The 22,569-nt window shown below is 37.8% G+C and overlaps 1 protein-coding gene across 5 annotated transcripts in view; it reads left to right on the forward strand.

Annotated features, from left to right (window-relative positions):
- Nucleotides 1–70: 70 nt before the first annotated feature.
- SLC25A40 (solute carrier family 25 member 40) overlaps nucleotides 71–22,569 on the forward strand; it is a 71,988-nt gene continuing 49,489 nt past the window's right edge. The window contains exons 1-2 of one of the 5 annotated variants that reach the window (XM_027102691.1): nucleotides 71–269; nucleotides 22,343–22,408. In XM_027102691.1, the coding sequence (XP_026958492.1) occupies nucleotides 170–269; nucleotides 22,343–22,408 (166 nt within the window). In that variant the 5' untranslated portion in view covers nucleotides 71–169. The remainder of the gene's footprint in view (nucleotides 270–22,342; nucleotides 22,409–22,569) is intronic. The other 4 variants (XM_027102692.1, XM_027102690.1, XM_027102694.1 and 1 more) reach the window with 4 other exon arrangements.

Raw genomic sequence — 22,569 nt, forward strand, 5'->3', positions numbered from 1 at the left:
CCTCCTCGCGCCTGCGCCCCGCCCCCACGGGCCGCGTCTCCGCCCCTGCGCCTTACCCACTGCTACGCCTTCTCGCCCTCAGATCCGCCCCGGGTTCTCGTCGCCGGTGTACTGTACCCGGTACTGGTTTGAAGAGTCTTTGTGGCCCCGAGGTGGCCAAAGGGAGTGAATGCAGTTAGCGCCGCCAGCCAGACCAACTCGCCTCCGAGGTCATTCCCACCTTCTAAGGTTGCCGGGACCGCCTGCCCTCCAGCCGTTTCCTCCACCAGGTACGCTTGCTCCCCCCGGGTCGGCTGTCCCGGCGGCTGGAGGCGCGGCGGCTACGGCCGAGCCGGGACGCAGTTTGGGGTGGGGCGGTTGGCGGCGGCGGCAGCCTCTACCCAGCGCGCCCCGAGTCTCAGAGCGCCGTTTTCCCGCGGTCACCGGGCTGGCTGGAGGCAGGCCGCAGAGGGTCTTGGCGGGGAAAGAGTGGCCGGGGGGCGTCGGAGCGAGGGTTGGGCAAGGAGGACCCCGGCCTAGAGCGCGTCCAGGATGCCTTGTGCTTTCTGGTATTTGCGTGCGCTGCTCCGTTGACCTCTGTTGTGCACACCCGAGATTTCGTTTTATTGTGTAGAAGTTTATTTCAACAATAACAGGAAAGGGAATTTGAAATCTCAAGTCTAGGGTTTAGGGTCTGGACCTTGCACCGACCAGCTGTAAAACTTGGGTTAAATTACCTAATCCCTTTGAATATCAGGTTTTTTCATCTCTAAAATGGGATTTGTAGTAAGGATTACATTTAAATGTTTTGGAAAGTAAATTAATTTTGTTTGGTAAGTGGGAAACGCTTCACACACAAAAAATGGATTTTGGTGTGTTTTTTTCTCGTAAACTTCGTAAGGAGTAAAAGCGTTGAATCTTGTACTATGCTTTACATTCCTTACCTCGTGGACACGATAGTGTCTCGTTGTTTGATGGTTGATTTTTAATTTAGTAGCTAAGGGGAGTTAGTGCCAGTGTTGCCGTTTCACAGATAGGTACCTTAAAAGCATAGAAAAGGGTAGATTGTAATACCTTTAGCCAAAATGGAGAACACAAAGAGGTGGTTCAGGTTTGGTAAGGGAAATGAGTTTTGCTGTGGATGATCTTAGTTTGGGGAGACGATAATGGATCTATTTTTATTAGACACCGGGTAATATTTGTAATTCAGGAGAGATGTCTGGGAGAGAGTGGGGATGGTCAGGAGAGGGAAGACTGATTTGAGAGACGTCATACAGACCAGTCGCTGATTCTCAGTCATGGGGTGATGCCTAAGAGGTTATCAGATCTTAAAAGGCAGGAGGTGTAGTTTGAACAACACTAGAATTTCTATTTGGGAAAAACAATCTTTTCAAAATGTAAGCTACCAAAAGAGCACATGATTTTTATGTTTATAAAAAGTCTTAAAAGATTGAGAAACACTAGTGTAGAAGGTAGTTAAAGCCACGGGAGGAAATGGAAATTGCCCAGGAGAGCATGTGAAATAAGAGAGGTAGTGGTGAGCGGAGGATGATGAGCTAGTGAAGGAGACGGAGAAAAGGCCACAGAGTTAGGAAGAGAACTGGGAACTAATCTTCAAATGTCACAGAATTACAAACTTTGGGATCGTGCAGGCTTCACTAACTATATGGTTTTGGGTAATTTTGATCCTAAATTTTAATATCTGAAAATGGAGGTAATAAACACTTCTCAGACGTTGTGAGAATTAATTGAAACATTTTTGGAACCTTAATTAGTACAGTGCCTGGCACAGAGTGAGAGCTGAGTTAGTGCTGTCATTCTGGTGAACTCTATATATCAGCCTCTCTCCATCTTCAAGCGTTCCAAAAGGCTAAGACTTGAAAAATAGGCCTTCGATTCTGGTGTTTAAGATGTCATTGGTTCCTTAGTGAGAATTTCAGGAGATGGCTAAGGTAAGTACTAGATAAAAATGATAGGCTTGAAGTGGAGATGGGTTGACTATACTCTTGCAAAAAATTTGTCAGTGTAGGAAATTATCATGATAGGAAGGGAAGATAGGGTCTTTGGAAGGTTTAGGGGATATGGGAAAGATAGGTTTCTGTTGAAGAAAATAAAAACAGGAAGCCCATTTTATGTTCCAGTGAAAGATGAGGTACCTTTCTTATTTACTACAATGAGGAAGGACAGTAACATAGTGGCACCCTAGGCTTTTAGACACACCCTTGACTACACTGCAGGAGATAATGTCAAGCTGTGAATAAGCAGAAAGTTTGTTTTGCTGGACAGTGTTAGAAATTTTCTGATCTGTAACCCAAGGACAATTTAAAAAAAATTATTATTGGAACTCAAATCTTGTAGTAGCCACCAGAAGAAGGATGTGGTCATATATCTATGGCCTGTAAACATAGAAACCTCCTTACTATCATGCAAATAATCAGGGCTATTGGTCAAAGAATAAGATTTATTTAAAGTATGTCTTGAGATGTGCTTCAGGTGAAAGGTATACATGCAAGAAGAAATAAATGGGGGCAGCGTTACTTGTGAAAAGTTGCTTAAAGAATTCTATTAAACAAAGTTGGAAAACATTGAGTAGAATCATGGTCTAAGTAAATGAATGTTTGACTGTGAATCAAGAGAAAATGAATTTCATTCAGTACTGGCTCTATTCCTAGGTAGTTTTATGACCTTGGGCAAATACTAACCTTGCCATACTACAATTTCCTCATCTGTAAATGAAAATAATGTGCTCTGTCTACTCCACAACTTTCTGTAATTATCCAATGAGGCCTTAATTTGCTTTTTCAGACTGCCTCATGAATATACAAGTATAATTTTTATTCTAGAGTCTAGACAAATGGATTTATTCATTTTTCTGCAATACCACTTTCCTTATTTTCCTTAAGCCTCTCCACCTGGCTCACAGGTGTTCCTCTTTCCTTTTCATAACAAGCCTGACTTAGCCTTTATCTCCTGCTCATTTGGGGACTTCAGTAATAGTCCAGTTTGATTTATTTGCCAGCTCTTGATATATTATTTCCTGGAATGTGTTCTGTTGCTATTGTTATTAATTAATTTTCATATTTTAGAGTCTCATTACCCTGGTGAATTGGAGGGCCTAAGGTTTTTCTGAGATTAAGTTCTTAGTTTTGCAAGCTAAGCATATGAAGGGATAGAGTTGGTTAGTGGCTGTGGCACTGGAGTCCGTGTCTCAGGTGAGGCTGGGCTGGGAAACCAAGGAAAATTCAGCATATCAAGTCCCTGAACATAACCTAAGAGAAGGGTCAAAAATGGAGAATAAGCAAGACAGGAAAATTCAAAATTTGAGAGTGAATCACATTGAGACAGTATAATTCAGAGGCTGCTGTGGTACCTGTCGGAGCTGTTAAGGATACTGAGTTGGTTCATAGGTTGTATTACATTCTGAACTAGATTGTAAATTCCTTTAGGATATTACACAATACATATTTGGCAGTGATTTTTTTCTGACTTTTTTGGGTCTTCATTGCTGTGTGTGGGCTTTCTTTAGTTGCGGCGAGCGGGGGCTACTCTTCAGTGCGCGGCTTCTCATTGCGGTGGCTTCTTGTTGCAGAGCACGGGCTCTAGAGCGCAGGCTCAGTAGTTGTGGCGCACGGGTTTAGTTGCTCCGCGGCATGTGGGATCTTCCCGGACCAGGGATCAAATCCGTTTCCCCTGCATTGGCAGGCGGATTCTTAACCACTGCACCACGAGGGAACTCCCAGCCATGGTTATAAAACAATCTACCTTCCTAGCCCACTTTTTTCTTTCCTTTTATATTGATTGAGCACCTGCAGTGGGCTAGGCCCAGTGAGACTTGTTTAAGACTCCCATTGAAGTCTCATCATGTAAGTTTTAAAAATTTCTAGTATGTTTTATAATCCACATACAATAAAGTGCACCCATTTTAAGCGTACGGATTGATGAGTTCTAACAAATATGTATATCCATGTAATTACCAACCCCCATCAAAATAAAGAACATTTCTGTCACCACAGAAAGTTATTTCACTCCTTGTTCCAATCTCCCTTCACCAGTGGTAACCACTCTTCTGATTTCTAATATCATAAATAATTTTTCCTGTATTTCAACTTCATATAAATGGAATCATGTAATTTACATGCTTTGCATCTCCATTATTTTGCATAACATATTTTCATGATTCATCCATGTTGCTACATGTATCAGTGGTCCATTCCTTTTTATTGTTGAGTAGCATTCCATTCTGTGAATATACCACAGTTTACCCATCCCCTCTTGATGGATATTTGGGTTATTTCTAATTTGGGGCTATTATGAATAATGCTGCTATGAACATTTGTATATAGGTCTTTTTGTGGACATAGGCTTTTATTTGTCTTGGAATTGATAGATCATATGTTTACTGAATGTTTAACATGGTGAGAAACTACAGAAGTTTTTAGTAACTGTTCCTTGCAGCAATGTATGAGAGTCCCAGTTGTTAAACATCCTTGTCACTCACTGGGTGTGAACTGGTTATCTCATGTAGTTTTTTAAAAAATTGAGATGAAATTCCCTAACATAAAATTCATTTCAACTATCTTGAAGTGTATAATTCAGTGACTTTCAGTGTATTCACAGTGTTGTGCAACGATCACCACCATATAATTCCAGACATTTTCAATACTTCAAAAAGAAACCCAGTACTCATTAGGCGGTCATTCCTTATCCCCCCCCCCCCCCCCCCCCCTGGCAACTACTAATCTGCTTTCTGTTTCTATGGATTTGCCAATTATGGACATTTCATATTGATATAAATGGCATAATAAAATAAGTGTTTTTTTATGCCTGGCTTCTTTCATTTTCAGGAACTGCCAAGCTTTTCCACAGTGGCTGCATCATTGTACATTACCACCAGCAGTGTAAAAGGTTGCCTATTTCTCCACATCCTCACCTACACTTGTTATATTTCCTTTTTGTTTTTTAATTATAGCTTTCCTAATGGCTGTGAAGTGGTATCTCATCGTGGTTTTAATTTGCATTTCTCCAATGATCAGTGATGTTGAGCATCTTTTCATGTGTTACTTGGCCATTAGTATATCTTCTTTGAATAAGTGTCTTTTCAGGTCCTTTGCCCATTTTTTAATTGGGCTCTTGTCTTTTTGTTGTTGAGTTGTAAGTGTTCTTAAAGATTTTGTAGGGCTTCCCAGGTGGCGCAGTGGTTGAGAGTCCGCCTGCCGATGCAGGGAACGTGGCCATTATATACTAGACTCTTATCAGATAGATATGCAAAAATTTTCTCCAATCCTGTGGCTTGTCTTTTCACTTTATTGGCAGTGTCCTGTGATACACAAAAGTTTTAATTTTGATAAAATTCAATTTTATGTTTTTCTTTTGTTTCTTGTACTTTTAGTGTCATATTTAGGAAACTATTGCCAAATCCAAGGTCATTTGGCTTTACTTCATCTTCTAAGAGTTTTGTAGTAGCTTAGGTCTTTGACCCATTTTAAGTTAATTTGTGTATATTGTGTGAGCTAAGGGTCCAGCTTCATTCTTTTGCATGTGGATATCCATTTGTCCCAGCACCATTTCTTGAAAAGACTGTTGAAAATCAGTTGACCATAGATGTACGAGGTTGTTTGGGACTATCAGTTCTATTTCATGATCTATATGTTTAAGCTGCTTCCACACTGCTTTGATTACTGGTAGCCTTATAGTAAGTTTTGAAATTGGGAAGTGTGAGTCCTTTAAATTTGTTCTCCTTTTTCAGGATTGTTTTGGTTATTGAAAGGGTCTTGAAATTTCATATGAATTTTAGAGTCAGCTTATTCATTTCTACAAAAGAGCAGTTGGAATTTTGAGAGTGATTGCATTGAATTTGTATAGTATTGCCATCTTAACAGTATTATGGGTTCCTATCCATGAACACAGGATGTTTTCCCCCTTACTTAGGTCCGCTTTAGTTTGTTTCAGCAATGTTCCGTAATTTTCATTGTACACACGTTTGAACTGTGCAGGTCCACTTATATGTGGATTTTTTTTTCATTAAATATGTACTGCAGTACTACATGGTCTGCAGTTGTTTGAATCCAAGGAAGCTCAGATACAGGAGGCCAGAGGGCATAACTATAAAGTTATGCTCAGGTGCTTTCTAACTGGAATTGTTTTCTTAGTTTCATTTCCAGATTGTTAATTGCTATATAGAATTACAATTGATTATTATATGCTGATTTTGTTTGCTGAATTTATTTATTAGCTCTGATAGGTTTTTTTGGTGGATTCTTAGGAGTTTTCAAGAGATAAAATCTAGTCATCTGTGAATAGAGATAGTTTTACTTCTTTCTTTCAAGTCTGGATGTCTTTGTTTTTATTGCTTAATTGCCGTTAGCTGGAACTTCCATGATTAGCAAGAAAGCAGACGTCTCTGTCTTTTTCCTAATGTTAGGGGGAAAGCTTTCAGTCTTTCTCCATTAAGTATGATGTTATATGTGGGTTTTTCTTAGGTGCCCTTTATCATGTTGATGAAATTCCCTTCTTTTCCTACATTTTTGAGCGTTTGTATCATGAAAAGATGTTGGATTTTTTTTTTCAATTTTTACTGTAATAACAGTTCATCATGTGGTTCTGTTTATCTCATTAGTATGGTGAATTCCATTGATTGATTTTCGTAAGTTGAACCACCTTTGCATGTTTGGGGTTAAATCCAACTTGGTCATGGTGTAAATTGTTTTACTATAAGGCTGGATTTAGTTTACTAGTATTTTGTGGAGAACTTTTGCATCTATGTGAAACTGCACAACTCAGATGGGACTCGAACCCAGCCAAAACTCAGATTGGGACTTGAACCCACAGGCTGAGACTTTTGCTCAGCCAAAACTCAGTCAGACTGGGACTGGAACCCACTGTCTTCTGATTGAGATCGCACACCTGGTCTCAGGACTTAATGAAGCTCAGGTTCTTTCTGTCTCGTAGCAGAAAGATTTCAGTGAGAGACAAAGTTATAGATAAGAAGTGGATTTATTTAGAGAGATACACATTCCATAGACAGAATGAGGTCTGTCTCAAAAGGTGAGAGTGGCCCAGAATATGGGGAGGTTAGTTTTTACGGGCCCGGGTAATTTCATAGGATTATTCCAACTATTTCGGGGAAGGGGCGGGGATTTCTAGGAATTGGGCTGCCACCCACTTTTTGTCCTTTTATGGTCAGCCTCGGAACTGTCATGACACCCGTGGGTGTGTCATTTAGCATGCTAATGTATTACAATGACAGTATGATGAGGCTCAAGGTCTATTGGAAGTGGAATCTTCCACCATCTTGGACCTAGTTGGTTTTAACCAGTTTATGTTGTATCCTCAACGGCTCTGTAATTTTTTTTTTTTTTTTTTTTGCGATACGCGGGCCTCTCACTGTTGTGGCCTCTCCCGTTGCGGAGCCTGTGCTTCGGACGCACAGGCTCAGCGGCCATGGCTCACGGGCCTAGCCATTCCGCGGCATGTGGGATCTTCCCGGACCAGGGCACGAACCCGTGTGCCCTGCATCGGCAGGCGGACTCTCAACCACTGTGCCACCAGGGAAGCCCTCTGTCATTCTTTAAGAGTTGTGCCCTGCCCTCTTCCCTCCTGTTTCATATGATACATTATTAGTCTGTACTTTTCAAGTGATGTCTTTTTATGGCTTTGGTATCAGAGTAATATTTGTTTTATAGAATGAGTTAGAAAGTATTCCCTTTCTTCTTGAATCACTTTTGGTACTTTGTATGTTTCTAGGAATTTGTTTATTTCATCTAGGTTAAATGATTTGTTGACAGATACTTGTTTGTAATATTCTCCTATAATAATTTTTATTTCTGTAAAGCTGGTGGTAATATCTCTACTTTCATGCCTGATTTTACTAATTTGAGTCTTCTCATTTTTCTCGGTCAGTTTAGCTAAATGTTAATTTTGGTGATCCTTTTAAAGAAGCAACTTTTGGTTTCATTGATTCTCTATGGTTTTTCTTCTATTTTGTTTATTCACATTCTAATCTGTACTATTTCTTTCCTCTTCTTGCTTTGAGTTTAGGTAACTCTTCTTTTTGGGGGTTCCATAAGGGGGATTTTAGGCCATTGATTTGAGAGATCTTTTTTTTTAATGTAGGCTTTTACAACTATAAATTTCCCTCTTAGCACTGCATTCGTTGCATTCCTTACGTTTTGATATGTTGTATTTTCATTCATTTCAAGGTGTTTTCTAATTTACCTTGTAATGGATTCTTTGACCTATTGGTTATTTAAGAGTGTATTGTTTCATTCAACATTTTTTAATTTTCCAAATTTCTTTTTGATACTGATTTCTTATTCTACTGTGGTCAGAGAAGATGCTTTGTATTATTTTAGTCTTTTTAAACTTCTTGAAACTTTTTTTGTGCCCTAACGTACGATCTATCATGGAGAATATTCCATGTTCACCTGAGAAGAATGTGTATTTTTCTCGTTTGGTGGAGTATTCTGTGTGTTGTTAGGTCTAGTTGGTTTATAGTATTTGTAAGGCCAACTGGCCCGAGGCAGGGGAACACAATCAGATTCACAGGTTGCATCAGACCGAAATTCTCCGGACCACCCAGTTCCAGAAACTGCCCTGGAGACATTCCGGACCACCCAGTTCCAGGAACTGACCTGGGGACTTTGAACCCAGCCCAGCCATCCCGCGAGGGGCGGGACTAACGGTCCCCCAGGATACCCGAAAAGACCACCAAATAAGGAATACCCTGCGCCCTCCCAGATTCACCACACCCCTTTACCTTCTTCCCCTATAAAATCTTGCCCAACCCTCGCCCAGGTGCGACTTCTCTGGCCCCTTTCTCTCGGACCAGTGAACCTTGCCCGGGAGCGCTCCCTAATAAAGCTCACTTGAAGCTTTCCTCTGTTTCGCGGTGCCGTTTGTTAAGATCCGACCTTACAGTATTGTTTTAAGTTTTCTAGTTCCTTGTTTATCTTTTGTCTAGTTCTGTTCATTATTGAAAGTGAAATATATTGAAGCTTCCAACTATTGTTGGGCCATCTTCTGGTCAGTTTTTGCTTCATATAATTTGGGGCTCTGTTGTTAGGTGTTATATATGTTTATAATTTTTTTATCTTGATAGATTGACTCTTATATCATCATATAATATTCTTCTTTGTCTGTTTTAACAATTTTTGTCTTAAAATTTATTTTGTCTGATATTAGTATTGTCACTCTAGCTCTCTTTTGGTTACCACTTTCATAACATATCTTTTACACTTTTATTTTCGACCTATTTGTGTATTTGGTACTAAAATGAGTTTCTTGTAGACAGCATATAGTTAGATCACTTTTTATATTTAACCTTCCAGTCTCTGTCTCTTAGAGAGTTTAATCCATTTATCTTTAATGAAACTATTCAAATAGAAGGCTTGCATTGCCATTTTGCTCTGTTTTCTGTATGTCATATGTTTTTGTTACTCAGTTCCTTCACTGCCTTCTTTTGTGTTAGACGTTCTAGTGTACTGTTGTGATTGCATTCTCATTTTTTCTGTATATATTTTAGTTATGTTTTTAGTGGTTGTCTTGAGGATTACAATTCACATTTATAACAGTGATTTCAGATTAATAACAACTTGTTTTTAATAGTATACAAAAACTTCACTCCTGTATAACTCCATTCCCCCAACCCCCTTACGTTGTTATTGTTATAAATGACATATTGTTACTGTTGTATGTATAACATATATAATGTATGCAATATGTATAAGCACATATATAATGTGCATTTAAATGTGTATATTATAAATATGTAATAAATATAAGTATTATATTTGTATATGTTATGTTGATATATATAGTAAACATATAACATATATAAATAAATATGCAATGTTAATGACATTGTATGTTACAAATAACAATGTTATAAATGGCAGTGATTAACATAGATTTTTAATTTTTTAAAAAAATTAATTAATTTATTTTTGGCCACATTGGGTGTTTGTTGCTGCGCACGGGCTTTCTCTAGTTGCGGTGAGCGGGGGCTACTCTTGGTTGTGGCGCGTGGGCTTCTCATTGCCGTGGCTTGTCTTGTTGCAGAGCACGGGCTCTAGGTGCGTCGGCTCAGTAGTTGTGGCACGCAGGCTTAGTAGTTGTGGCTCACGGGCTCTAGAGCACAGGCTCAGTAGTTGTGGCACATGGGCTTAGATGCTCCACGGCATGTGGGATCTTCCCGGACCAGGGCTCGAACCCATGTCCCCTGTGTTGGCAGGCAGATTCTTAACCACTGTGCTACCAGGGAAGCCCTTAATTATTGTTTTATATAATTGTATTTTAAGTCATTAGAAGGGAAAAAGAGGAATTACTAACCAAAAATCCATTAATGCAGACTTTTATGTTTATGTATGTAGTTGCCTTTACTTATGTACTATTCTTTTACTTTCAATCTGTTTTTGTGTTTGAATATAAAATAGGTCTCTTATAGATAGGGTATACTTCGATTTTTTCAATATTCTGCCAATTTTTGCCCTTTATTGGATTGTTTAATCCATTTTACATTTAAAAGGATATATGTCTGCCATTTTTCTATTTGTTTCTGTACATTTGTATAGTCACATTCTTCCTTTATTACTGCCTTCACTTGTTTTAAATAGATGTTTTCTCATATACCATTTTAGTTTTCTTGTCTCTTCTATTATATTTTTTTGAGTTATTTTCTTAGTGTTTGCCTAGGGAATTATAATTAGTATTTTAATTTATAACAATCTGGTTCAGATTAGTATGATTTTAACTTCAACAGTATATGGCTCCATTCCCTTCCCCCTTCCTTTGTGCTATTGTTGTCATACAAATTACATCTTTATAATATTGAATGCCTATCAATAAAGATTTATTTTATTGCTTTATCCAGTTTTCTTTTATATTCATCTATGTTGTTACCTTTGCCAGTGCTCTTTGTTTCATCATATGAATTCCAGTTACTACCTAGTGGTGTGTTTCATTTTATCCTGACTGGATTCCTCCTAGTATTTCTTGTAGGACAAGATCAGTAGTGACAAGTTCTATCTGATTTTGTTTATCTGGGAATATCTTAACTTTTTTCTCAATTTTGGAGGATAATTTTGCTAGGTATAGAATTCTTCGTTAAGTCTTTTGTTCACTGCTTGAAAATGGTATTCCACTGCCTTCTGGTCTCCATGGTTTTAGATATGAAATCAGCTTTTAATCATTGAAGATCCTTTTAATATAATGAATTGCTCCTCTCTCTGCTTTCAGAATTCTCATTGTATTTGGCTTTTGGCAGTTTGATTATAAGGTTCTCAGTGTGGCTTTCTTTCAGTTTATCCTACCAGGAATTTGGTGAGCCTCTTGGATGTATAGTTTCTTTTTCTTCTCCCCCCCAGCCCCCCCCATTAATCAAAGTTGGGAAGTTTTTGGCTTGTATTCTTTCCCTTTCTATCCTCTCCTGGGACTCTCATTATGTGTAGGTTGGTATGCTTGATAATGTCACACAGGTCTCTGAGACCGTTCATTTTTCTTCATTCTTTTTCTTTTTATTTCTCAGATTGAGTGATCTCAATTGATCTTTCTTCAGGTTTGCTGATTCTTTCTTCTGCCCCCTCATATATGCTATTGAATCTCTCTAGTGAATTGTTACAGTTTTTAGTTTGTTTCTTTCTGCTTTTTTTGGTTTTAATTTGCTCTTTTTCTGGTTTCTTAGGGGAGGTGCTTAGATCATTGGTTTTTAGATTTTTTCTAATATAAGCATATAATGCTATAAATTTCCTTGTAAGCTCTGCTTTAGCGCATTTCACAATTTTTGGCAATTCTTGTCATTTTCTACTTCCATATAGGTTTGGGGAAGTATTTTATCAAATCCACAAATGAAAAAAAATTGGGGATTTTAGTTGTGATTCCTGTGAATTTATAATCTGGAAGAATTGGTATATTCATAGCATTCATTATTTCAGTTCATGAAGTGGTATTTTTTTAAATTAATTAATTTATTTTTGGCTGTGTTGGGTCTTTGTTGCTGCACGCGGGCTTTCTCTAGTTGTGATGAGCGGGGGCTGCTCTTTGTTGAGGTGCGCGGTCTTCTCATCACGGTGGCTTCTCTTGTTGTAAAGCATGATCTCTAGGTGCGCGGGCTTTAGTAGTTGTGGCATGTGGGCTCAGTAGTTGTGGCTTGTGGGCTCTAGAGCACAGGCTCAGTAGTTGTGGTGCATGGGCTTAGCTGCTCCATGGCATGTGAGATCTACCCGGACTGGGGCTTGAACCTGTGTCCCCTGCATTGGCAGGCGGATTCTTAACCACTGAGCCACCACGGAAGTCCGAAATCGTATTTTTTTTTTATATTAAGACTTCTTAACAAAATTTTACTTTTTTAATTGAAGTAGAGTTGATTTACAGTGTTGTGCTAATCTCTACTGTATAGCGAAGTGACTCAGTTATACACATAGACGTTCTTTTTTTTTTTTTTTTTTTTTTTTTTTTGCGGTACGCGGGCCTCTCACTGTTGTGGCCTCTCCCATTGCGAAGCGCAGGCTCAGCAGCCATGGCTCACGGGCCCAGCCGCTCCACGGCATGTGGGATCTTCCCGGACCGGGGTATGAACCCGTGTCCCCTGCATTGGCAGGTGCACTCTCAACCACTGCGCCAACAGGCAAGCCCCGTTCTTTTTTTTATATTCTTTTCCATTATGGTTTATCACAGGATATTGAATATAGTTCCCTGTGCTATACAGTAGGACCTTGTTTATCCATCCCATATATAATAGTTTACATCTGTTTATCCCAAACTCCCAGTCCTTCCCTCCACCACCCACTTCCCCCTTGGCAACCACAAGTCTGTTGTCTATGTACGTGAGTGTGTTTCTGTTTTGTAGATAGGTTCATTTGTGCCATATTTTATTTTATTTTTTTTTGCGGTACGCGGGCCTCTCACTGTTGTGGCCTCTCCCGCTGCAGAGCACAGGCTCCGGACGCGCAGGCTCAGCGGCCATGGCTCACAGGCCCAGCCGCTCTGCGGCATGTGGGATCTTCCCAGACCGGGGCACGAACCCGTCCCCTGCATCGGCAGGCGGACTCTCAACCACTGCGCCACCAGGGAAGCCCTTATTTTATTTTTTTTAAAGATTTTTTTTTTTTGAGGTGGACCATTTTTTAAAGTCTTTATTGAATTTGTTATAGTATTGCTTCTGTTTTTATGTTTTGGTGTTTTTGGCCGCAAGGCATGTGGGATCTTAGATCCCTGACCAGGGATCGAACCTGCAGCCCCTGCATTGGAAGGTGAAGTCTTAACCACTGGACCACCAGGGAAGTCCCTGTGCCATATTTTAGATTACACACGTAAGTGATACATGATATTAGTCTTTCTCTTTCTGACTTACTTCACTTAATATGATCATCTCTAGTTGCATCCATGTTGCTGCAAATGGCGTTATTTCGTTCTTTTTTATGGCTGAGTAGCATTCCATTGTATATATGTACCACATCTTTATCCGTTCATCTGTTGATGGACATTTAGGTTGTTTGCATGTTTTGGCTATTGTGAATAGTGCTGCTATGAACATAGGGGTGCATGTATCTTTTTGAATTATAAATACTTTTAAATTGGTTAAATTTTATATATATTTTTTACAGATGTCTTGAGAATATGTTGTGAGATTTATTGCCAGAGTACATGAAATTCTTCCATGCTCCTGTACATGCTGTTTATTTTAAATTTAATTTGCTATGTGTTACAGGTATATAGAAATGTATTTAACTTAGCATATTGGTTTTTATAGCTAGCAACACTGCTAACTTATTCGTTTTAATAATTCAATGATGGGCTTAAATTTTCTGTGTTCACAATTATGTCATCTGCAAATACTGATTTTTTTCTCTTTCTAAACTTTATATATACTTTTTGCTTTACCTAGATGGCTAGAAAAACTTTAATAAAATATTAAATATGTGTAGCGGTAATGTGTATTTTTATCATGTGCTTGATGTCAAAAGGAAACCTTCAACACTTAATTATTTTTTTAAATATTCATTTATTTATTTATTTGGCTGCATTGAGTCTTAGTTGTGGCATGCGGGATCTTCGTTGCAGCATGTGGGATCTTTCATTGCGACGCATGGGGTCTTCGTTGCAGCGTGTGGGCTTCTCCCTAGTTGTGGTGTGTGGGCTTCAGAGGGTGTGGACTCAGTAGTTGTGGAGTGCAGGCTCTCTAGTTGTGGTGTGCAGGCTCCAGAGCACACGGGCTTAGTTGCCCTGTGGTATGTGGGATCTTACTTCCCTGACCGGGGATCAAACCCACGTCCCCTGCATTGGAAGGTGGATTCTTAACCACTGGACCACCAGGGAAGTCCCCTCAACACTTCATTATTATGTGTAAGAATGCTTTTTGATTTCTACTTTTACCCATGAGATATTTAGAGGTGTGCTATTCAGCTTCCCAGTATTTAGGGATTTCCGGATACTTTTCTGTTTTTTCTAGTTTAATTCCATTGTTGTCACAGAACATACTTTATATGACTTAAAACCTGTTAAATTCATTGAGACTTTTCTCATGGCCCAGATTGAAGCTTATCGTGGTAAATTGGTTTTGTGTGTGTCTGATTTTCCCAGTAGCAAGAGTAGTTTCGTACTTGAGGGTGTTTTAAAGAATGAATGTTAGATAGCCCGTCCAAAATTCCCTATGGAAGTAGCTACTACCAAATAGAGTGTTATTTATGCATTTAAACTTTTCAGTGATTTGTGGAATCGAATACTTGTGGCTATGAGAAACTCATGTATATAGTGAATAATATTGTATCTCTTATGTTACAGTGGTTAGTTTACATTGTAGTGACTCAAATGACCAAAAATTATAAAACTCAATGAAGATTTCTCTTCTTCTTTGGTTTAGTATATGTTACTATATTTTTGTGGTAAGGTTGGTGATTGTTTATGTACAAAATAATCATAGCCTTTTCATCACCAAAAAAATGCATGGATTTTTCTGAGTATCTGTTTAACAAATAATAAAATTATGCATATTTTGAAAACACAAAATAAAATTCACAGATACAGTTATAATTCACAGTTATAGTCTATCAGATATTTAAGGATCAAATAATCCGAACCTTACAGACTCTTCTAAAGGAAAATATTCTCCACCTAATTTTATGAGATTAGCATAGCCTTGATACTAAAACCCAATAGGTATGATATAAGAAATACCAGAAAGTTAGAAAATATTTTGAACAGAATAAAAATGACAACACAATATATCCAGATTTGTGAGATGCAATATAAACAGTGCTTGAAAGGGAATTTTTAGCCCTACAAAGCCTATCTTAAAAAGAAGAAAGATATTAAATCAATAATGTCCACAAACCCAAGGTAAAAAGTAAAGAAATAAAGATGATGTGAGAAAGCAGTGGTATAGAAAACAAAAACAATGGAGGAAATGAGATCAAAATTTGGTTTTCTGCGAAGGTCAATAAAATTTACAACTCTCTTGCCAGATAGATCAGGAAAGAAAGAGGAGATGCAAATTAACTAATATAAAGAAAGAGAGGCAACATAACTACAGAGCCTATAGCCATTAAATGGACAATAAAGCAATATTATGAACAACCTTATGATCATATGCTCATATGTTTAACAACTTAAATGGACAAATTCCTTGAAATACACAAACTGCCAACGCTTACACAAGAAGAAAGAAATAACCCAAATATCCTTATATCTCCTAAAGAAAACCCCAGGCTCAATTCTGTCCAATATTAATCAAAATAAGACAAAAACAATACAAGAAAAGAAAATTATGCACCAGTGGACTTGCCTGGTGGCGCAGTGGTTAAGAATCCGCCTGCCAATGCAGGGAACACGGGTTCGAGCCCTGGTCCAGGAGGATCCCACATGCTGCAGAGCGACTAAGCGCGTGTGCCACAGCTGCTGAGCCTGCGCTCTGTAGCCTGCAAGCCACAACTGCTGAAGCCCGTGCATCTACAACCCATGCTCCGCAACAAGAGAAGCAACCACAATGAGAAGCCCCTGCACCACAACGAAGAGTAGCCCCTGCTCGCTGCAACTAGAGAAAGCCTGCACACAGCAACAAAGACCCAAAACAGCTAAAAATAAATTAATTAATAAAAAAAAATTATGCACCAGTATCCCTCATGAACATGATACTAAAATTCTTAGCAAAAATTTAACAAGTCAAAACTAATGCTATACAAAAAGGATAAAACATAATCAAGTGGTGTTTATCCTAGGAATGCAAAGAAGTTTAAACATTAAAAAGTCAAGCAATGTAAATTGCCATATAATCAGCTTAAAAGGAAAGGCCATACAATCATCCCAATAGATGCTATATTACCTGTCTGTTGCTGTGTAACAAATTACTCCAAAATATAGTGCTTTAAAGCAACAATTATTTACTGTCTCACAGTTTCTGTGTGTCAGGAATCTGGATGTGGCTCAAGTGGGTAAAACTTGGTCTTTTACAAGGGTGCAGTGAAGATGCTAGCTGAGGTTACGTTCATCTCAAGGCTCAACTGGGGAGGGATTTGCTTCCAGTCTCACAAATGTGCTTGTTAGCAAGATTCAGTTTCCTATTACTTGTTGGACTGGAGGGGCCCTAGTTCCATGCTGGCCCTTGGTGCCCAAGTGGGCCTCTCCGTCAGGCAGTTCACACCATAACAGCTTCTATCAGAGCAAGCGAGAGAGAGCAAAGAGTCAAGTAGGATGAATGTCACAGTCATTTATAACATAATCTTAAAAGTGACATTTTATCTCTCTGTCCTATTCTGTTCTTTAGAAGTGGCACAAGGAACAAAAGGAAAAAACTGGGTAAAGAAGATATTGCAAATAACCCTGTGAAAAGATGTAAAACATCATTTTCCCTTGGGAAAATGCAAAGTACTACCACATTGAGATATCACTACTCAGCTATTCAAATGGGTACAATTTTTAAAAATCACCATACCAAGTGTTGTTAAGGATGTGGAGTAACCAGAACTTACTGGTGAGAATATAAAATGATACAACTGCTTTGGAAAATACTTTGGCAATTTCTTAAGAATTTAAACATGCATTTGCCATTTGATCCAGCCAGTTTATTTCTACTTGTTTGCTCAAGATTTAGATGTGGATATTCATAGCTCCTTTATTTGTACTAGCCCCCAACTTGAAACAACCCAGATTTCCATCAACCGGTGAATGGATAAAGAAATTGTAGTATATCCATACAGTGGCATACTACTTAGTAGTAGAAAGGAACTAAGTATCAAGGAAAGAAAGTATAATAAATTAGGATTGGAAAGAAAATTCATTAATGTGATGAAGAGTGTTCGTTTAAAAATGAATAGATAAATAAAAAGTCTAGAGCAAACATCATCCTAATGGGGAATCTTAGAAGAATTCTTTTTAAATTCAGGTATGGAACAATGATACTCATTTTCACCACTCTTTCTCAAATACTGTGTTGGAGATCCTGGTCTGTGCAGTAAGAAAATTTAAAATGGTAGCATAATGATTGGGAATGGCAGATATCAATGTCATTGTTTGCAAACAGTATAAACTTACAATATATGCTTTTGCAGACAACATGAAAACCTCAAGAGTCTGTAAGTCAATAATTAGAAATAATAGAGGATTTTTTTTAGCAAGGTTGGCTGGATACATGTTGAATATACAAAATTAGTTGCATGTGCTAGCAACAAGGAGAACGTGTAATTAAAAGGAAGACACTGTTAGTATTAGAGATTATCAAGTATCTAGAGTTAGATTTGCCACAAATATGCAGTATCTCTATAAGACAAATTAATTTTTTCAGAACAACATTAAGGAAGACCTGAATAAATGAAGGAGTAGACTATTTGTGGATATAATTCTTTCCAGTTTTATCTGTAGATTCAATTCAATTCAAACCAAAATCCCAAAGAGGTTTTTCAAGGAAAATGGTAAGCTGATTTTTAAACTTACATGAAGGACCATAGGGCCAAGAATAATCATGACACTTCTGAAGAAGAACAGGGAGGAAAGACTTGCCCTACCAAATATGAGGACTTATTAGGACACAATAATAATACAGTGTGGTACAGTTTAAGGATGGATAAGTTGACCAATAGAATAGAGAGACTAGAAACAGTTCCACACAAGAATGGAACTTAGTTATGACCAAGTAGTATGTCAGCTGAAAGGAGAAAGGAGGGATTATTTAATACTTGGAGCTGGATAAAGTAGTTATCTATTTTAACATGGAAAAAGATGAAATTAGGTCACTACTTCACTTGCTATTAAAATACTTTTCTGCGTGGATTAAGGACTTAAAATTTGTCAATAGCAAAAGTTTAAAACTTTTAGGGAGAAAATATAGGTGAATATCTTTTGGGCTTTTGAGTAGGGCAAGATTGTTTAAAGAAAACACAAAAGAAGTGTTATCCATAAAGGAAAAGGCCGGGACTTCCCTGGTGGTGCAGTGCTTAAGAATCTGCCTGCCAGTGCAGGGGACACGGGTTCAAGCCGTGGTCCGGGAAGATCCCACATGCCACGGAGCAGCTAAGCCTGTGCACCACAACTACTGAGCCTGCACTTCAGAGCCCGCGTGCCACAACTACTGAAGCCCGTGCGCTTAGATCCCTTGCTCCACAACGAGAAGCCACCGCAATGAGAAGCCCGCGCACCGCAGTGAAGAGTAGCCCCTGCTCACCACAACTAGAGAAAGCCTGTGCACAGCAACGAAGACCCAACACAGCCAATAAATAAACAAACAAAGAAATATATAAATTTATTTTAAAAAAATAAAGGAAAAGGCCAATGAATTTGGCTACATTAAGAATTTTGACCCTTATACCATATACAAAATCAACTCAAAATGGATTAAAGAGTTAAATATAAGACCCACAGTTTTAAAAAATCCTAGAAGAAAACAGGGGAATAGCCTTATAGCATTTATCTTGGCAGTGATTTCTTGGATGTAACACCAAAAACACAGCAATAAAAACAAAAGACAGGTGGGACTGTATCAAACTGAAAAGCTTCTATACACCAAAGGAAGTAAATAATAGAGTGAAAAGACAGTCTATGGGTTGAGAGAAAAATATATACAAACAATATATCAAATAAGGGATTAGTATCCTAAATATATAAGGAGCACCTACAACACAACAACAAAGAAACAAATAATCTGATTTAAAAATGGATAAAAGACCTTAATAGACATTTCCCCAAAGAAGATGTACAAATGGCCAACAGGAATATGAAAAGACGCTGAGCATCACTAATCATCAAGCAAATGAAATCAAAATCAAAGGGTTATCACTTCACTTGTTATGATGACCATTATTAAAAAACAAAACAAAATAACATGTGCTAGTGAGGATGTGGAGAAATCAGAACGTTGTGCATTGTTGGTAAGAATGTAAAATGGTGTACTATGGAAAACAGTGTGGAGATTCCTCAAAAAGCTTAAAATAGAACAACTATATGATCTAGCAATCCCTCTTTTGGATATTTATCCAAAAGAATTGAAATCAGGATCTCAAAGAGATATTTGTATTCCCACGTTCATTGTAGCAATATGCATAATTCAAGAAATGGAAACAATGTAAATGTCCATCAGTGGATGAATGGATAATGAAAAGGTGGTACATACATACAATAGAGTATTATATACTTCTTATAAAAGAAGGAAATCCTGTCATATGCTACAACATGGACGAACATTGAGGGCATTATGCTGGACGAAATAAGGCAGTCACAGAAGGAGCAATACTGCGTGATTCTAATCATAAGAGGTATCTAAAGTTGTCAAACTCTTAGCAGAAGAACATAGAATGGTGGTTGCCAGGGGCTGAAAAGAAGGGGGAAATAGGAGTTGCTATTTAATGGGTATCGAGTCTCAGTCATGCAAAATGAAAAAGTTTTAGAGATCTTCTGTAAAACAATGTGCATATAGTTAACAGTGCTGTACTGTACACTTAAAATTTTGTTAAGAAGGTAGACTTCAGGTTGTGTTTTTTTTTTAACCACAAAAAATAATTACGAACTTTATCAAAAGATACTTTAAAGAAAGAGGAAAGGTAAATCATAGACTCTGAGAAGAGACAGTTCACACAGCCTGCAAATAATTTGTACTAAAAATAAAAAGTTCCTCAAACCAATAAAAAGAAGTAAATGCCCCAGGAGAAAAATGGGCAAAAGATATGAATGGACATAGTACAGAAGAGGCAATACATACTGGTAATAATATGAAGAGATGTTCAGCATCGTTAATGATCAGGGAACATAAAACTATAATAAGATAGCATTTAACACAACATTTGATGGAAAAAATTTAAAGTTCTGATGATACTAAGTATATATTGATTTACTATTTTCTGACTTGGATATTGCTCTAATCCTTTTACTAAAGCATCTCCATTCATCGCTTGATTGAGTAGATTTTGTCATCAGGTAGCTTTCTTCCCCCAACAGGGGCTCATTGATTATTCATGTTAAGAATGTTTGCCATTTATATTTGAAGTCCACCTTGGCCAGGTATAGCAAATCATTAATATTAACTTAAGTAGAGTACAGAATGCAGAAAAAGTATAGAAAAGAGGAATTTTGTATAGTTGTATAGGAATTTTGTATAGTTGAGCAAGGAAGCTATTCTTCTAGAAGATTTGTTTATGACTCACAAAGTTAAAGGAGATATTAATGTTAAAGTCATCTTTCTCACTAGTCCGTGTGCTCCCTAAAAAAGGGATGGTACCTGCCCATAAAAGAGTGGATACAAAGAAAAAAGATAAGTAGGTTGATTGGACTGGAGGGAATTTATTTATTTAATATTTATTTATTTTTTGGCTGCATTGGGTCCTAGTTGCGGCACGCGGGATCTTTCATTGTGGCGTGCGGGCTTCTCTCTAGTTGTGGTGTGTGGGCTCTGTAGTTGCAGTGCGCGGGCTCAGTAGCTGTGGGATCTTAATACCCAGCCAGGGATCGAACTGGCGTCCTCTGCATTGCAAGATGGATTCTTAACCACTGGACCACCAGGGAAGTCCCCCTGGACTGGAGGGAATTTAAAGCACTGAAGAATACATTTTGAGTTCTAGACATTCCACTAAGATTATATATATATAACTTGCCACTTTTTCTTCATATTTACTGAATCTTTGGGTATGTTATCCATTTGACCCACAATATTTTGAAAAGGAGACTAATTTTTCAGATCTCATAAGTAGATTCATGTTATGATCTTCAGAGATTGTTGATATGACATTTTTCTGAAATATATATATGTTAAGAAATAAAAGTTCAAATAACCTTAATTTTTGGTTCTAAAAAGTTACATCTAATTTTTGGATTTTTCCCCTTACATCCTAAATAACTGCTAGAAATATGTCAATTTTTCTGGCCTTAATTTAAGGTGAGAATATTCAGGTTGCTAACTTTGCTAGGATGGTGCCAAAATAAAGCACTGTACGTCTTCTTACCTTTCTGGAGGAGGCATATACCTGTATTGTAGCATATGTGCGTTATTTTTCCACTTAAAAGACCTGTGTTCAAATGTTAGAAGTAGGTGCTTAGATTTGAAGGTTCTACATACATTTCAGGAATTAAAAAAAAAATTTATTGTGCGAATTTTCCCATATACAGAAAAATTCAGAAGAGTGAAATACTTAACACCTAGATTTAACAGATAATTAACATTATAATATATTTTTTCTGAATTATTATAAACTACAGCTGTCATAACATTTCAGCCCTTAATACGTCAGTATGAACCTTTTTTAAAAAAAAAGACACTTTCTACGTAACCGTAATAACATCTCACTAACAAAATCAAAATTTAAAAATATTATCTGATATCCAGCCCATGTTCAGATTTCTTTAGTTACTTTCAGACTGGCTTCTTAAAGTTCATTTTTTCAAACCAGGATGCATTTGGTTGGATTCCTTTATTCTAGAATGGTTATACCTCCCCTGCCACCTTTTTTCCCACCCTACTTTCACCTGTTGAAGAAACTAAGACAGTAGTCCTGTAGACCAGAGTATTACACCTTCTCCTATATTTTGTGGCAAGCTTTACCATGTTACTTTAGTCTCTGAATTTCCTGTAAGTGTCACAAAATCTGGTTGTTCAACTTCTCTTGAAACTAAGATGGGTCCGTATGTTCAGGTTTAGAATTGTTTTTAAAGCAGAGTATATTTACTGGGAAAATATGAAGATATTTTTGTGAAAATACTTTCATAACTCTAATGATAACATTTGTGGAGTGCTCTTCATATTCCTCAAAGCACTTAATAGAAATATTTAAAAAATAATAGTTAATCAATATTTGCTGATTTGTGTTTTAAAGTTTTTATATACTCCTTTCCTTTAGGCTTGTTATCCCATTCCTGTCTGAAAAGATAAGACAGTTACTTTCTTTTTTCACTACAGATTTTCAGCTACTGATGTTACAAACAAAATATTGGAGCATAGAGTTGAGGAAAAGACTTAAACCAGGTAGGTAAATAATAAAAGTCTAAAGAAACAATACAGGGCTTCCCTGGTGGCGCAGTGGTTAAGAGTCCGCCTGCCAGTGCAGGGGACATGGGTTCGAGCCCTGGTCCGGGAAGATCCCACATGCCACGGAGCAACTAAGCCCATGCGCTACAACTACTGAG

The sequence above is a fragment of the Aethalodelphis obliquidens genome, unplaced genomic scaffold (assembly GCF_003676395.1).
Source record: "Aethalodelphis obliquidens isolate GAN/ISIS:26980383/991018 unplaced genomic scaffold, ASM367639v1 scaffold5, whole genome shotgun sequence".
Classification (NCBI taxonomy): domain Eukaryota; kingdom Metazoa; phylum Chordata; class Mammalia; order Artiodactyla; family Delphinidae; genus Aethalodelphis; species Aethalodelphis obliquidens.